This window comes from Tachypleus tridentatus, unplaced genomic scaffold, assembly GCF_004210375.1.
Source record: "Tachypleus tridentatus isolate NWPU-2018 unplaced genomic scaffold, ASM421037v1 Hic_cluster_2, whole genome shotgun sequence".
NCBI classification, from domain to species: domain Eukaryota; kingdom Metazoa; phylum Arthropoda; class Merostomata; order Xiphosura; family Limulidae; genus Tachypleus; species Tachypleus tridentatus.
This window is the reverse complement of record NW_027467782.1, coordinates 26,284,268-26,303,309: the sequence shown is the minus strand read 5'-3', so window position 1 is coordinate 26,303,309 and position 19,042 is coordinate 26,284,268. Positions and strand designations below refer to the sequence as shown.

The following is a 19,042-nucleotide window of genomic DNA, read 5'->3' as shown; positions in this document are numbered from 1 at the left end:
AACGAGACATTTATAACTGTAGTAGTCTGCTTCAGAAGAACAATCTATAAAATAACATTGTTTACTTACTTTAAGCATAGAGATTCACAATGGTCCATCCTCATTGTATTTCCACAGGAGTGAACCCTGAAATTTAGCATTTTTAAGCCCTTATATTTACTGTTCAGCTGCTGGCAGTATTATATTTATTAACGAAATTTAAATTAGTCTGAGATTTCTCATGGAGACTTCATTCTTAACTCTTTAAGAAACCCACACTGAGGAGATTGAAACTTAATAAATTTGAACCAAATTAGGGTAATTCTTTAGATATCAGTAACAATACTTGTCACTTCTGTATATTTAAGAGTAAAATGTTTTGCTTGAAACTTTATGAAACACAGTTTGCGAACTACATTTTGTCTCGTATTTTCATGCAAGGTTACAAAAAGGGTTACCTACGTATAGCACTCTTTAATTTTTGACCTGATAGACAGGAGAGAAAGCAACACTCGCCACCAAATCTTAGGCTACTGTAATTTTGTTTGACAAAATATTTGGATTGGACCGACACTTGTATAGTGCACTCATGGGCGTAAAGTGTGAACATGTTTGTTTGTACGGTGAATCATTAACCATGAGGTTCACAGTCCGTATAATCCAGCTACATGGTTACACTCAGCCTCAAACCCCAGATTTGTAAACAATACATACACTTCGTAAAGATTAGGAAATATCCGTATGCGAGTAAAGAACTCCACTAAACTCCTGTAGGGATTTAAGGAAATATCTGTATACCAGTAAAGAACTCCACTAAACTAGTACTATCCTGTAGAGATTTAAGGAAATATCTGTATACCAGTAAAGAACTCCACTAAACTAGTACTATCCTGTAGAGATTTAAGGAAATATCTGTATACCAGTAAAGAACTCCACTAAACTAGTACTGTCCTTTAGAGATTTAAGGAACTATCTGTATACCAGTAAAGAACTCCACTAAACTAGTACTATCCTTTAGAGATTTAAGGAACTATCTGAATACCAGTAAAGAACTCCACTAAACTAGTACTATCCTTTAGAGATTTAAGGAAATATCTGTATACCAGTAAAGAACTCCACTAAACTTGTGCTATCCTGCAGAGATTCTAGTGCTATCCTGTAGAAATTTAATACTGACGAGAATACTTATTTGAATTAAAACAGAACCATTCTGCTGGAAGAGGGTCTAACATTTCAAATATTGTCTCAAATGTAATCAACCCTCGTGCTAGTGAGACAATTAAAAGTAATACTTCTTACTCTGACATTGAAAAGACGTCAAAACTGAAACCTTACGATGTTAGCGCCAGGAAGCGCGTGACGTTAGTAGGAGTTTGTTGACAAAACTGTGGCTCCTGCCTGTGTTGATTAATTACCACATCAAAAGCTATTGGGAAACAGCAACAAGTCGCTGCTAAAAGTGATTTTATTGACTGTACATCATATTGAAAGTCAGAATACCCCATTTGAAAATAGGCTAAATATAACTTTTCAACACAACTTCTTCTGGTATCTACACCTATGAGATGGTTAAATAAAACTTAAAAGTGAACCATCAACAATGTGTTTGTACTTTTACTTGAGAACTCTATTGATGCAGAAATCCTACAGAAAACCTATGTCTTGTAGGTTAGTAAAGGCCGCTACGTGACCTAAAGGTAAAGAAACGTTGTACATAAAAAACTCTGCTTCATCATTAAATATTACACAGTATTCACTATATTTAACCTCCATTTCATTTGACTATTTCAGTTGTGCCACATTTTCGTTTCCTCAACTTATAATTATATATTCAAGTTCTTTATTCTTGTGTGTTGTAATTATTCTGTTGTAATTACAAATATTGTTTGCTTGTTTTCTATCCCACGTTACTGTTGATGAAATTGTGAGAATTCCCACACATTTAATAAATGTTTCTTGTTTTCACACTTGTGCTTTGTTTTATCATTAAGTTATGTTTTATTTTGATGATTCCCAAACATTTAATAAATGTTTCCTGTTATCTCGTTTGTGCTTTGTTTTATTATTTTGTTTTATTGTGAGGATTCCCAAACATTTAATAAATGTTTCATGTTATCACGTTTGTGCTTTGTTTTATTATTATGTTTTATTGTGAGGATTCCCAAACATTTAATAAATGTTTCCTGTTACCACGTTTGTGCTTTTGTTTTATTATTATATCTTATTAATAAATAATATATAATATCTTATACCTTTATAGAAATATCTGTATACCAGTAAAGAACTCCACTAAACTCCTGTAGAGATTTAAGGAACTATCTGTATACCAGTAAAGAACTCCACTAAACTAGTACTATCCTTTAGAGATTTAAGGAACTATCTGTATACCAGTAAAGAACTCCACTAAACTATTACTATCCTTTAGAGATTTAAGGAACTATCTGAATACCAGTAAAGAACTCCACTAAACTAGTACTATCATTTAGAGATTTAAGGAAATATCTGTATACCAGTAAAGAACTCCACTAAACTTGTGCTATCCTGCAGAGATTCTAGTGCTATCCTGTAGAGATTTAATACTGACGAGAATACTTATTTGAATTAAAACAGAACCACTCTGCTGGAAGAGGGTCTAACATTTCAAATATTGTCTCAAATGTAATCAACCCTCGTGCTAGTGAGACAATTAAAAGTAATACTTCTTACTCTGACATTGAAAAGACGTCAAAACTGAAACCTTACGATGTTAGCGCCAGGAAGCGCGTGACGTTAGTAGGAGTTTGTTGACAAAACTGTGGCTCCTGCCTGTGTTGATTAATTACCACATCAAAGCTATTGGGAAACAGCAACAAGTCGCTGCTAAAAGTGATTTTATTGGCTGTACATCATATTGAAAGTCAGAATACCCCATTTGAAAATAGGCTAAATATAACTTTTCAACACAACTTCTTCTGGTATCTACACTTATGAGATGGTTAAATAAAACTTAAAAGTGAACCATCAACAATGTGTTTGTACTTTCACTTGAGAACTCTATTGATGCAGAAATCCTACAGAAAAACCTATGTCTTGTAGGTTAGTAAAGGCCACTACGTGACCTAAAGGTAAAGAAACGTTGTACATAAAACTCTGCTTCATCATTAAATATTACACAGTATTCACTATATTTAACCTCCATTTCATTTGACTATTTCAGTTGTGCCACATTTTCGTTTCCTCAACTTATAATTATATATTCAAGTTCTTTATTCTTGTGTGTTGTAATTATTCTGTTGTAATTACAAATATTGTTTGCTTGTTTTTATCCCACGTTACTGATGATGAAATTGTGAGAATTCCACACATTTAATAAATGTTTCTTGTTTTCACACTTGTGCTTTGTTTTATCATTAAGTTATGTTTTATTGTGAGGATTGCCAAACATTTAATAAAGGTTTCCTGTTTTCACACTTGTGCTTTGTTTTATCATTAAGTTATGTTTTATTTTGATGATTCCCAAACATTTAATAAATGTTTCCTGTTATCTCGTTTGTTCTTTGTTTTATTATTTTGTTTTATTGTGAGGATTCCCAAACATTTAATAAATGTTTCATGTTATCACGTTTGTGCTTTGTTTTATTATTATGTTTTATTGTGAGGATTCCCAAACATTTAATAAATGTTTCCTGTTACCACGTTTGTGCTTTGTTTTATTATTATATCTTATTAATAAATAAGATATAATATCTTATACCTTTATAGAAATATCTGTATACCAGTAAAGAACTCCACTAAACTCCTGTAGAGATTTAAGGAACTATCTGTATACCAGTAAAGAACTCCACTAAACTAGTACTATCCTTTAGAGATTTAAGGAACTATCTGTATACCAGTAAAGAACTCCACTAAACTAGTACTATCCTTTAGAGATTTAAGGAACTATCTGAATACCAGTAAAGAACTCCACTAAACTAGTACTATCATTTAGAGATTTAAGGAAATATCTGTATACCAGTAAAGAACTCCACTAAACTTGTGCTATCCTGCAGAGATTCTAGTGCTATCCTGTAGAAATTTAATACTGACGAGAATACTTATTTGAATTAAAACAGAACCATTCTGCTGGAAGAGGGTCTAACATTTCAAATATTGTCTCAAATGTAATCAACCCTCGTGCTAGTGAGACAATTAAAAGTAATACTTCTTACTCTGACATTGAAAAGACGTCAAAACTGAAACCTTACGATGTTAGCGCCAGGAAGCGCGTGACGTTAGTAGGAGTTTGTTGACAAAACTGTGGCTCCTGCCTGTGTTGATTAATTACCACATCAAAAGCTATTGGGAAACAGCAACAAGTCGCTGCTAAAAGTGATTTTATTGACTGTACATCATATTGAAAGTCAGAATACCCCATTTGAAAATAGGCTAAATATAACTTTTCAACACAACTTCTTCTGGTATCTACACTTATGAGATGGTTAAATAAAACTTAAAAGTGAACCATCAACAATGTGTTTGTACTTTTACTTGAGAACTCTATTGATGCAGAAATCCTACAGAAAACCTATGTCTTGTAGGTTAGTAAAGGCCGCTACGTGACCTAAAGGTAAAGAAACGTTGTACATAAAAACTCTGCTTCATCATTAAATATTACACAGTATTCACTATATTTAACCTCCATTTCATTTGACTATTTCAGTTGTGCCACATTTTCGTTTCCTCAACTTATAATTATATATTCAAGTTCTTTATTCTTGTGTGTTGTAATTATTCTGTTGTAATTACAAATATTGTTTGCTTGTTTTTTATCCCACGTTACTGATGATGAAATTGTGAGAATTCCCACACATTTAATAAATGTTTCTTGTTTTCACACTTGTGCTTTGTTTTATCATTAAGTTATGTTTTATTGTGAGGATTGCCAAACATTTAATAAAGGTTTCCTGTTTTCACACTTGTGCTTTGTTTTATCATTAAGTTATGTTTTATTTTGATGATTCCCAAACATTTAATAAATGTTTCCTGTTATCTCGTTTGTTCTTTGTTTTATTATTTTGTTTTATTGTGAGGATTCCCAAACATTTAATAAATGTTTCATGTTATCACGTTTGTGCTTTGATTCCCAAACATTTTATTATTATGTTTTATTGTGAGGATTCCCAAACATTTAATAAATGTTTCCTGTTACCACGTTTGTGCTTTGTTTTATTATTATATCTTATTACATAAGTTTTGTGAAACATTTCATCAAAGAAACAGGTGAAGGGTGATTAGTTAGAATTAAAAGTAAAATGTTAGAGTTTCAAGACGCTGATCTTTGTTGGTGCTTCGAGTTTCAAGACGCTGATCTTTGTTGGTGCTTCGAGTTTCAAGTCGCTGACCTTTGTAAGTGATTAGAGTTTCAAGACGCTGACCTTTCTTGGTGATTAGAGTTTCAAGACGCTGACCCTTGTTAGTGATTAGAGTTTCAAGTCGCTGTCCTATGTTGGTGATTAGAGTTTCAAGACGCTGACCTTTGTTGGTGATTAGAGTTTCAAGACGCTGACCTTTGTTGGTGATTAGAGTTTCAAGACGCTGACCTTTGTTGGTGATTAGAGTTTCAAGACGCTGACCTTTGTTGGTGATTAGAGTTTCAAAACGCTGACCTTTGTTGGTGATTAGAGTTTCAAGACACTGACCTTTTTTAGTGATTAGAGTTTTAAGACGCTGACCTTTGTTGGTGATTAGAGTTTCAAGACGCTCACCTTTGTTGGTGATTAGAGTTTCAAGACGTTGATCTTTGTTGGTGATTAGAGTTTCAAGACGTTGATCTTTGTTGGTGATTAGAGTTTCAAGTCGCTGTCCTATGTTGGTGATTAGAGTTTCAAGACGTTGATCTTTGTTGGTGATTAGAGTTTCAATACGCTCACCTTTGTTAGTGATTAGAGTTTCAAGACGCTGACCTTTGTTGGTGATTAGAGTTTGAAGACATTGACCTTTGTTTGTGATTAGAGTTTCAAGACGCTGCCCTTTGTTGATACTTATAGTTTCAAGACGCTGACCTTTGTTGGTGATTAGAGTTTCAAGACGCTGACCTTTGTTGGTGATTAGAGTTTCAAGACGCTGACCTTTGTTGGTGATTAGAGTTTCAATACGCTCACCTTTGTTAGTGATTAGAGTTTCAAGACGCTGACCTTTGTTGGTGATTAGAGTTTCAAGACATTGACCTTTGTTGGTGATTAGAGTTTCAAGACATTGACCTTTGTTGGTGATTAGAGTTTCAAGACGCTGACCTTTGTTGGTGATTAGAGTTTCAAGACGCTGACCTTTGTTGGTGATTAGAGTTTCAAGACGCTGACCTTTGTTGGTGATTAGAGTTTCAAGACGCTGACTTTTGTTTATGCTTAGAGTTTCAAGACGCTGACCTTTGTTGGTGATTAGAGTTTCAAGACGCTGACCTGTGTTTATGCTTAGAGTTTCAAGACGCTGACCTTTGTTGGTGATTAGAGTTTTAAGACGCTGACACTTGTTGGTGTGTAACATGACAATAGGAATGATAAAATCCTGTTTAGAATGAAATTGATTCTTTACCGGTTTTATTTCGAACGTAGGTTGTTTGGTGACGATTAGTGAGAAGGAAGACATCTTCATACTTCTCGACGGAACTGTTCGTGACCAGAAGCAAGCTACCTAATAATAAAAATCAGAACGAGAAAGAAATTTGATATTTAAAGATACTAGTCTCCGTGACAGGCTGATAAAAGATACTTAACGTTCCTAGTCAATATCAGAAAACTATCATAATTAGAATGCATTAGTTGGGAACAATTACTGTTAACGACATTTTTGGCCGTAATTCCAATAATATCTATTCGTTCTGGGTGAAACATAGTGGTTAGCTTACCAAGATTAGAAATGCGACGATTTCTGGTCGAGTTCCATTGCTGAAAAAACAACAAATTCCAGTGTAGATAGGTGGTTAGGGCATTCAATTCGTAATCTCAGGGTTACGGGTTTGAATCCCCATCCTACCAAGCGTGCTCGCCCTTTCAGCCGTGGGACGTTGTGATGTTATGGGCAATCTCATTCTTAGTTGATAAAAAACTAGCCCAAAAGTTGGTGATGATGACTAGCTACCTTCCCTTTACTTTTACACTGTTAAATTAAGGACAGCTAGCGCAGATAGCGCTCGTGTAGCTCTGTGTGAAAGTCAAAAACCGTTAACTCTAGGGCTACTCTTTTACCAACGAACAGTGAGATTGACCGTGACATTATAAGGCCTTTACGGTTAAAAAGACGAGCATGTTTGGTGTGGTGGGGATTCGAACCCGCGACCCTCGGATTACGAGTCGAGCGTACTAACCACCTAGCTATTCCAGGACAGACAATAATATATCACTATATTCGGACATCTTAAGAGATATACATTAGTTCCAAATTCTATGGTAAAACAATGTTGAATATTCTTTAAAATGTACTTTTAAAAATATTTAAACATTGCAGAAAAACAATTAATCCAAATATCTATAAAGAAAAATAGGTTTGGTTCTTATATACAAAACACTAGTACAAGAAAGTGCGTAAATTACTAGTTAAGACTAACGATTTGGCAATTTGTTGTTTTTTACGCACATTGCTATGATGACAGAAAAGTGTGCGTAGTTTGTTAAAAACCAATAACTGTCAAGATTTTACTGTATGTAAATTATTAGCCACTGGGCTCACACAACCTTAAATCCGCCACTGCACACTTGGCTTATGACAGCTAACGTTAGTTCAGGACATGTTATATATAACTTGTCGGTGTATGACATACTAGGTTTAATGAAAGTGAACGTTATTTGAAGACATCTTATAACTTGTCATGTGTGACACACTAGGCTTGTGACACAAAATTCAAAAATATGCTATGTAAGTCAATATAAAACCAAAAACTAGAGAATAAATGAATTAGTGAAATGTTTAATACATATAATGATAGATGCAGGGTAAATTATTGGTTATAAAGAATGTCTCATTCAAATATTGGACAAATTAAGATAATACGTGTGATAAAAACTGATAACAGTGTCATAATAGTTGTCACACTGAAATAATAAAATAAGTTTTATTTGTAAATTATAGGACACATAATTAATTTGTAAATTATAGAACACATAATTAAGTCTAGACTAAATTGTTTGATGTAATCACATCTTAAGACACCCCACAATGGGCCTTTGTCCAATTTAATAATTTACCAAATAATACCTTCTGCCTATGAAAGCACCGTCCACTTTTGTAAGACCAATGCAGGTAAATATATTAAAACTGTAAACATAAGTTGAGAACAACTGAAATCTATAAGCAGTTCTACGAAAGTAATAGTATCCAATCCTATATAAGCTTGGTAATAACATCTACTAATTGATCTCTTGGTTTCAATATCTGTTTCTAGGAGTGCACCTTCTGTTACTAGTTCGTCGCCTAGCAACACGCTCTATGTTGAATAACCCTTAACTATATTATCACATGGCATCTCCAAGCAACGCATTATTTGATACTACTTCCTAACATAATCGTATCTGGTTTGTAGGACAATGAGATCGTTACACGTGTCACTCTCTGGTGGCGGACCATGAAACACTCGCCCTAATTACACCACCACCTACCGTTAACTCTTTCCGTGAAAGAGTAGTAGGATTGACTGTGGCTCTGTAAACCCCATAACTGAAAGGGCAAGCACGTTCAGAAACGCGGTTTCGAAGTCGTGGCCTACAGATTGCGAGTTAGGAGCTCTAATTACCAAACTATGCACGGCCTGTATTAAATAAAAACAAAACTATAGATTTATAATTGAATGGCATAACTAGAATTAATTAAACGTTATATGGCTTATTTTAAATATTAACTCTACGTTATAGATCAGAATTTGTTTTACAAGTAAATTATTCGCTTGGAGAATAAACAGTTTAAGATCTTTAGTGAGAAAGCAGCTTATCAATAGAACTTGTCGTGAGTCTAATACAATAATAATTGTTATTTAATAGCTCACATCTTATCTTATAGGTGGCCATAGTTGTAACAGATGTTCTTCGCTATGGTGCAGCTTTCCAAGATGGCCGTCTAAAGAGGGAGATGTTTTGTTGGCTGTAAGTCGAATCATTTTATTAGTTTCAAAGTTTATTCCAGCACGATTTAATATGAAAAAATACAACAACATTTCTTTTGTCTCCTACGGATTTTCTAGGTGAACGACGTGTCACTGCGGGACATCTCCTTCAAAGAGGCTGTGAAACTGTTACGCGAGACAGCATCGCCCGTTCGACTGTTGGTTGTTATAGAAAATCGCTAAACCTTATTTACAACTCACCAGAGTAAGTTATTTAGCAGTCTAAGCTTTTATATAATCTTAGCAACTGTTAATTCAAACTTTTATATGTCTGGTTCCAAAGTCAGGCTTAGCGTTGCCTCCCGCCAACATTACTTTTTAGCCTTTGTCTAGTTCAATACTTTCAGTAATTTTGTTTTATAGGAGTCGAGGCTAGATAAAATGAGAATTTACACAGAACGTAGTAATACTTTATTATAAGAATTACTACAAGTACTGTTTGGATTAAAATTCAAAATAATGTAAGTCTGAGTTTTTACGTAACGAAAGGTGATCTTATGAACTTTAGATCAACCTCAAACATTCTGGAAAATCAATACGCTTATTTTTTATTATAAATAGCTCTTTGTGGCTAAACATTTTACCTTTTATTATGTTTAATTTTTAGATTTCAAATGTTGTTTTGTTTTGAATTTCACGCAAAGCTACACGAGGGCTGTCTGCGCTCACACGTTGCTTCATTCCACTATTCGATTTGCTTCTATTATTAATTTTATTTAGTTTTCTGCATTTGCAGCAGGTTTTCTTCTGCTGTTATATTTTCTCCTATTATTATGCTTAACTTTTAGCTTTCATGTATTATTTTCTTCTGTTAATTTATGTTGATATCAGGTTTACTACTTTGTTCATTGTGGTAGTTTTATTCCATTCATTGTTTTATCTGCTTTACTACTGTGTTTATTGTGGTAGTTTTATTCCATTGTTTTGTCTGCTTTGCTACTTTGTTCATTGTGGTAGTTTTATTCCATTGTTTTGTCAGCTTTGCTACTTTGTTCATTGTGGTAGTTTTATTCAATTCATTGTTTTGTCTGCATTTTTTTCTATAACTAAATTCATTTCATTTTTTTATTATTTTATAAAGCTTTCAGAAAAGTAAAGCTAACCAGAACACTTTATAAACAAGTATAAAAAATAAAATCCATATAGTGATTAACATGGGCATTTTTTAAAAAAAACTTTGATCAAATAACAATGAAAATTGATATGTCTGGTTAAGTAATATAGTTTATTACGGACGAGCGTCCGATTTATTATCTTATGTATTATGATTTTAAACAGCCAGAAATATTAATTTAGAAGTTATATGCAAAAACGGCTCGTTTGGGTTGAGAAAATATTTTACATAGAAGAGCGAACAACGTTTCGACCTTCTTCGGTCATCGACGATGAGGGTCATGACGATGACCGAAGAAGGTCGAAACGTTGTTCGATCTTCTATGTAAAATATTTTCTCAACCCAAACGAGCCGTTTTTGCATATAAATTTCTCAACAAGTGGGTTTCTCGACATCACTGATAATTTAGAAGTTAATTGAATCCTGGTATTTATTAAATTTATGATATTTACCAACTAGATTGATACACAGTTTTTTTCTTAAGACAGATAAATTGAATATACAAACAATACAATTTATAATAATGGTTATTACAACAAGTTATTACAAATAATATTTTTAAAAAGTTTACAAACAGTGCTGGTTCTTCTATCTGATCTGGAATTGAATCTTTTAGCGGCAGTTCATGATGAACAAATGAATTCTCTGTTGATATACAGGTACAATTCACTTGACGGGAAGCTAGCTAGTTCTATTCTTAGCTGACCTTAAAAGATTTATATGCTAATTTTTCATCAAGGAAGATATGTCATGCCTTCATAGAAATACTGACGTCCGAAGTTAATTTTCTGAAGTTGATTGGTTGTAATGTTCTAAATCTGTAAATATTCCTTGTCATATATCTGTAGTTTTCCGATTAATAAACGTTTATCAATTATCAAGTCATCCCGTAAATGTCTGAAAAGCTAGTACAGGAAGTTCATCATCATTTTATCTTTGTAAAAGCTTTAATGACAAAAAATATGTAGTAGAACATGCATAAAAATGTTCAAACAAATAGAAGAAACTAACCCAATACACTTTTTCAGATCATTAATCAAATAACCATTATGAAGATGGATGTGTCTGAGGAGCACATAAGACATATAAGTAACTGGTGATGTCGTCCCACAAACACATTAATTTCATTTAATAGTTTCCCTTTATAATTTAGGTGTTTCTATATATATTTATCAATAAGTTGATGACATCTAATTTGTTTCGACCAGTATATATCAAACCATCCCAAAAGTAATGTCCAAAAATTTAATACAGAAAGTGTATCATCATTTCTTCTTTATATAAGGCTTTAATGACTAAAATATATAGCAGGACGTGTATAGAAATGTTCAGACAAATAAAAGAAACTAACCCAACTCCACTTTTTCAGATCATTAATCAATTACACCCTTATAAAGATGGATGTGTCTGAGGAGCCCATTAGGCATATAATGCTTTATGAGTTTAAGAAAAGCAATAGTGCGGTAGAAACTACACAAAACATTCAAGGTATTTATGGTGCAGAGTCTCTAAATGAAAGAAAATGTCGAAGGTGGTTTCAGAAGTTCAGATCAGGTGACTACAGCTTAAGTGATTCGCCATGTTTGAGTCGTCCTGTTGAGTTTAATGATGACTTGTTACTGGCTGCACTTGATGAAGATTATGCTGTAACAGTTGAACTAGTACAGAAGTGTGATTTAACCCATTTAACAGTTCACTGTCATCTGCAAGAGCTTGGAAAGGTGTTAGAATTTGGAAAATGTGTCCCCCATGATTTGAGAGAAGCCAACCTCAGAGCAAGAGTACACATTTGCACTTCTCTGCTCTATCTTGAACATAGCTCACCTTTACTGAGCAAGATAGTGACTGGAGATGAAAGATGGATATTTTATAAAAATGTTAAGTGCCGTAGACAATGACTCATTGCAGGTAAACTGGCTAAAGCACAGCCCAAAATGAACATCCACCCTAGGAAAGTCTTGCTAAACGTTTGGGAGATATTGTTGGTGTGATTCACTGTGAGTTGCTTTCATTCAATGTAATGATTTCATCAAACTTCTACTATCAACAGGTAGAGTGCTTGAATGTTGCACTGAAAGAAAGGAGCCATCCTTTGATCAGTCATAAAGGTGTTGTGTTAAATCAGGATAATGCATGGCCCCATACAGCAAGGATTACATCTGCAAAGACTGAAGAGCTAGACTGGTAAAACTTCCACATCCTCCTTATTCTCCAGACCTTGCTACATCTGATTATCTATTCCAATGAAGATGTCAAAATTATTTTCTCTGTATTCTTTTCCTACAGACCCTATGAATTTTACAGAAGTGACATTCAGAAGCTTGTGAATCGTTGGTAGGAAGTAATGAATAATAATGGAACATACATTATTGATTAAGTAACATTAAAATTGCTTGAAATACTCTCTCTTTTCTGAACCCAAAATGGGACATTACTTATGGGATAGGCCGGCATGGCCAAGCGTGTTAAGGCATGCGACTCGTAATCTGAGGGTCGCGGGTTCTGATCCCCGTCGTGCCAAACATGCTCGCCCTCCCAGCCGTGGGGGCATTATAATGTGACAATCAATCCCACTATTCATTGGTAAAAAAGTAGCCCAAGAGTTGGTGGTGATGACTAGCTGCCTTCCCTCTAGTCTTACACTGCTAAATTAGGGACGGCTAGCACAGATAGCCCTCGTGTAGCTTTGCGTGTAATTCAAAACAAACTTCTTGAATCAATGGATTAGCATTTCTAGTCTGATGAAGTTGCTTAATCCCAGAAATGTTACTATGATTCCACTCTGTAAGGCACAGGAGAAGTCTTAATATAAGCACATCTCCAATCTGTTGAGAGACAATGGTCAGGTATCCTCAGACATTACTGACATCCTCAACACGTGCCTCAAGTACTATAGCTGACTATATTCGGCTTCGACTGTGGGTGAGGATATTTGGCGAGACATCATTCAGTTCTTGCCAACCCTCAATCCATCACGGTCTGACGACGTTTTGAAACCCATTACACTAAATGAATTTTGGGTGGCTATCTGGTAAGTGTCTGGGACTGGATGGCTTACCAGTGGAATTCTATCACCATGTATGGCATATTACTGGGCCCCTTTTAATTAGACTTTTTTAACTACTGTCTGACCCGTGGGTCCATGCCTTCGGTACGCTGGATGGATTAATTATGTTAATCTCTAAGGATCTCTCCCAGTCCAAAGATATGGCATACCATATCACTCTTGAGTGTGGATGGAAAGATTATTTCTGAAACCCTGTATACCCATTTCAGTGTTGTCATGCCGTCTTGTCCTTGACATTGAAATGTGTGAGGAAGAAGTATCCATCAAAACTTGGTACTTCTATATGACCTGTTACATTATATCACGGACAGAAGCATCCCTAAAAGTTTTGTGTCACTTAATCAGAGTAAGGCCTTTGATTGAGTTACCACAAATATTTGCATACGTTCTGGAGAGGTTTGGTTTTACTCCAGCTTATGTACGAACTTTCTATACGTCTTCTTCGAGCATGTTCTTAGTGAATGGATACTTGATGCCCCTTTTAACATCTGTCAGGGTGTTCGTCAAGGACGTCCATTATCGCCATCTCTTTATGTGTTAGTGATCGTACCTGCTCTCTCATCTGTATCACTAGGTTTCAATGTGTGGCCTTCGTTTCCCAGGTGGGGCATCCATCAAGTATGTAAGTTATGCAGATGATATGAACTGATTTCTAGAAAACCAAACATACCTGGGTTCAACAAGGGCGATTGTTAACAAGTACTCTCAGGGTAGTGCAGCTCAGCTCAACTACACTAAGTCTAGGGCTCGGGAGTTGGGCAAGTGGGCCTCATCTGCAGATACTCCATTTGATTTGGCATGGGCTTCCTCTCCAGTCAAGTGTTTTGGGATTCCCTTCATTGCCAGTCCTGAGGCTGCCTGTGGGAAGATGGTATAACGTGTCAGTTTGGCAGTTCAAGATTGTTACAGCCCTGCTAACTTGTTTGACAGAAGCGGTGAAGAGGAGGCTTCTCCACTTGTTATGGTATCTTGGTGAGATACTTCCTCTGAACGACTGCTGTGCGCGAGCTGTTGAGTGACATGTCTGTGGAGTGGTAAGACTGAGACAGTGTCTTGGTTGTCTTTAGTTAAGCCACCCTTCATGAGAGGAGTGGACATCCCACGTGTCTGGACCGAGTGCCTTTCTTGTCCACCACTATATGCTGTCTCTCTTGGGAGGATCATCCCTGTAGCCAACTGGCTCATTTCCTGATTGGTTCAGACATTTTTGTGTTTCACCGGGCCTGAATAAACCAATGTGTTTTAATTCTCCCACTTGGTATGCTGACACTGTTGCAGCGATCAGACGTTGTCACGTTATGCCACGTGATATTCCGGCGAATTCCAATACTCTCTGCCGTCTGCTTCCTCCAGACTGTATTCACAGGATAGAGCAACACCACCCCGCTCTTCCATGGAATGTTGTGCCATGTTGATATTTACATTCAGGGTTTCATGACATTTTACCGGTGAGAGAACGATTATACCTGTCCAGTATCAGTGTCGCCGAGTCATGTCATACTCAGGTATAGTGTCCTTTACATGTTGGTCCTTTGTTCGACATCGGACAGAAGAAGGTGGCTCACCTTTTCCGTGTCCCATCGATCTCGGTTGAGACCGTTTTGATCACTTGCTGATCCCCGTTCACAGTGTCCTGGCCTTTACCTTTCACATCCCCATATCAGGGTCATCTGGCTTACCCGTACTCAATTCCTTTTTGAGGGGGCTCCAGTGTTGTTCTGTCAAATAAGACCAGGTACAAACTGTTATTCCGCCTTGATGCGAACTATTAGTTACTGAATCGGAGGGACTCTTTATCATTGTTGGTGCCGGACGTCTCACCGGTGGGCACGCTTGAGGGTAGCGGAATCAGACTGATTTTCTAGATTGTCTGTTCTATGTAATTATTGTTTATTTGTATTTTCATAATTTTTTTATCTATTTTGTGTGTACTCTTTTGTACATATTGTATATTATGTGGAATGTTTGTTTGTATGGCTGTTTTTTTTGTAATTAAATCCTTCTTAATTTTTGGGTTTTAAATTTTTCTTTAAGCTTTGTATTTCATTTTTTTTCTGTAATTCTCTGTAGTCATTTGTAATTTTCTACTTTCATTTCTGTTGTTTGTTTTTTGATTTAGTTACTTGTACATATCAGTACATATTGTTTTATGCGCCGATTCATTTTTAATTTAATATTTAATGTATATATGCATGTGTGTATACATATCTTTTTTCTAATTTCTCCTTTTGTAATTTTCGTGTTCACTTACATAGCTGTATGTACTGTATATTTATGTTTTTGTTATTTCATTCCATATCATTGTTGTACATTTTTGTATACACTTGGTGTTTTGTTCCTTGTATTGTTAGTGTATAATAAATTGAAAATCTGAATGCTAACTTCAAGAGGTAAGTTTTATCTTACCACCAGATGTCAGTACCTTTCATTTTTATTTACTTCATTTTAATGTTTATATTTTTCTTATTCTCTCATGGGAGAACAGTCACCTTCCCACAACAGGCAGTGAAGGGTGATACAGATGTGGGATGTTGAGCACCCACATCTCACTCTTCTAATTTTCTTATGTGAGACTAGCGAATTGGAGCTGCAATGTGGGTCCTATTTCAACAGTCATTTCCAAAATATAGGATACATTTTATAATCTCACTTTGTAACACGTACTCTAGAATCACTTTTTCGAGAAAAAAAATGTGCAGCGTATTTTTTTAATTTCATGTCAGTGTGTTTTGGTTTACGTATTGAATATTGTATGGTTATACTATATATATAATTGTTTTAATATTTACATATTTTCCACTAGTTATTTTTTTCATTAGAGTGGTAATATCATAATGGTTCCTATTACATTGTTTTTACCTGTAAATAGATGTTTAATAATTAGTTAACACTTATTTAAATGTTTCATGGATCTGTTACTTATCTAATAATTGCCACCAGGAGGTCAGATTGGCTGATTGACATACCATTATCACATTTTGTTTATAATTAATATTGCAATGTTCTGTCTTTCTTTGTTCAAACCTCTTATTCTTCAAATAGTGAACCCTGTACGAACTTATCTGACACAATAGTTACGCTTCACTGTCAGATTTACTCACTAATTCGAAATGCAGAGTTTGTTTTAAGGGCAACGGGACATGAACTTTGTAATCCACAGTCTTGATACGTTAACCACTAGAACAGTTTTCTATAGAGTCCGAAGAAATTGTGTGTATAGTTTTGTTTCGTGAACGAGATGCTGGTAGGTTAAGTTACATTTCATGGAAGCAGACATGTGCATAACAATTAATTAAAGACATTTTAATAAATTAAGTCTGTGTTGTAGTACACATAAGAAAGGCATTGAAACTAGAGAACAAAATAGAATAAAAATAAATCATCTCTATGAGGTTCTTCCTGTTTCACAGATGACCACATAGCTATTTTAAATACACCTGTAAATCATCTCTATGAGGTTCTTCCTGTTTCACACATGTTCACATAGCTCTTTTAAATACACCTGTAAATCATCTCTACGAGGTTCTTCCTGTTTCACACATGTTCACATTTCTCTTTAAATACACCTGTAAATCATCTCTATGAGGTTCTTCCTGTTTCACAGATGATCACATAGCTCTTTTAAATACACCTGTAAATCATCTCTACGAGGTTCTTCCTGTTTCACACATGTTCACATTTCTCTTTTAAATACAACTGTAAATCATCTCTATGAGGTTCTTCCTGTTTCACAGATGATCACATATCTCTTTTAAATACACCTGTAAATCATCTCTGTGAGGTTCTTCCTGTTTCACACATGTTCGCATAGCTCTTTTAAATACAACTGTGAATCATCTCTGTGAGGTTCTTCCTGTTTCTCACATGTTCACATAGCTCTTTTAAATACAACTGTGAATCATCTCTGTGAGGTTCTTCCTGTTTCACACATGTTCGCATAACTCTTTTAAATACACCTGCAAATCATCTCTATGAGGTTCTTCCTGTTTCACAGATGATCACATAGCTCTTTTAAATACACCTGTAAATCATCTCTATGAGGTTCTTCCTGTTTCACACATGTTCGCATAGCTCTTTTAAATACAACTGTGAATCATCTCTGTGAGGTTCTTCCTGTTTCTCACATGTTCACATAGCTCTTTTAAATACACCTGTAAATCATCTCTATGAGGTTCTTCCTGTTTCACACATGTTCACATAGCTCTTTTAAATACACCTGCAAATTATCTCTATGAGGTTCTTCCTGTTTCACACATGTTCACATAGCTCTTTTAAATACACCTGTAAATCATCTCTATGAGGTTCTTCCTGTTTCACAGATGTTCACACATCACTTTTAAATACACCTGTAGATCATCTCTATGAGGTTCTTCCTGTTTCACACATGTTCGCATAGCTCTTTTAAATACAACTGTGAATCATCTCTGTGAGGTTCTTCCTGTTTCTCACATGTTCACATAGCTCTTTTAAATACACCTGTAAATCATCTCTGTGAGGTTCTTCCTGTTTCTCACATGTTCACATAGCTCTTTATATACACCTGTAAATCATCTCTATGAGGTTCTTCCTGTTTCACACATGTTCACATAGCTCTTTTAAATACACCTGTAAATCATCTCTATGAGGTTCTTCCTGTTTCACACATGTTCACATATCTCTTTTAAATACACCTGTAAAACATCTCTATGAGGTTCTTCCTGTTTCACACATGTTCACATAGCTCTTTTAAATACACCTGTAAATCATCTCTATGAGGTTCTTTCTGTTTCACACATGATCATATACCCCATTTAAATACACCTGTAAATCATCTCTATGAGGTTCTTCCTGTTTCACAGATGATCACATATTCACCTGTATAGATCTGTGAACTACTTTTAACCATTTTTTGTAGCTTATAATATGTTTCATCCCAACAAAATATTATCAAAAGATTTGTTTTAATAAAATAACAGATGATTTTGTTTATTTTTTGTTTCAGAGTTTCGCACAGGCAACACTAGGGCATTTATGTAATACCATTCCTACTTTTTGACTGATAGTCCCGAATGAAAGCGGCTAGACAACATTAAACGCCATCTATTGCGCTACCATTTGATGATTGAATAGTGAGATTTGACTGTCATACACAATACACCTATGACGCATGAAATTAGGAAGCCTCTTTGGTGGGTAACTGTAACGAACCGTGAATCGTTGGATTCACAGTCCGGGCTTGGCAGTAGCTGTTCTAAACTCGGGCTGATATTTTACTACAACCAAATCTTCCAGTGACCGCTTCGACATTAAAGTCACATGTATGCATACTTTCAACAAAATATTAGTGCTAACTGGTTACAGAACATTGATAACGACCAATACTGAACTCTACAATATTATATATTCCTTATTGTTTTTGCTTGTTTGAAGTTAAATATTCGAGTAATGTGAATGACAAAACTATCTTTTCACCTGAGAACTCATTCAAGTGCAGTTTGTATTCTTATAGGTTAAAAAAACTACTGCTTCTTTTCATTAGTAAAATATTTGATAAGAGTTGAAAATTTAGGCTTTGGGTCAAAACTCCTCAATATAGAATTAGTTATTTGACAAAAGATCAAACTGTTAATTATTTATTATAACAAGAATAAACTGTGAAGAATTTCTATAGTTATTAAGGCCCTCCAGGGGAAGGGGGGGCTGGATTAAATTGTTTGTTTGTTTTTAATTTCGAGCAAAACTACTCGAGGGCTATCTGTACTAATTTAGCAGTGTAATACTAGAGGGCAGGCAG

General features: G+C 35.1%; 1 protein-coding gene across 7 annotated transcripts in view; it reads left to right on the top strand.

Moving 5' to 3' along the window:
* The first annotated feature begins 8,984 nt into the window (after positions 1-8,984).
* Positions 8,985-19,042, top strand: part of LOC143243053 (histone-lysine N-methyltransferase SETMAR-like) — a 35,702-nt gene continuing 25,644 nt past the window's right edge. For 2 of the 7 annotated variants that reach the window (XR_013023809.1, XR_013023810.1), the window contains exon 1: positions 9,076-9,293. Coding sequence is in view for 2 of the 7 variants with exons in the window: in XM_076486764.1 (XP_076342879.1) it covers positions 11,600-12,100 (501 nt within the window). In the remaining 5 variants the exon portion in view is untranslated. The other 5 variants (XR_013023808.1, XM_076486764.1, XR_013023811.1 and 2 more) reach the window with 5 other exon arrangements.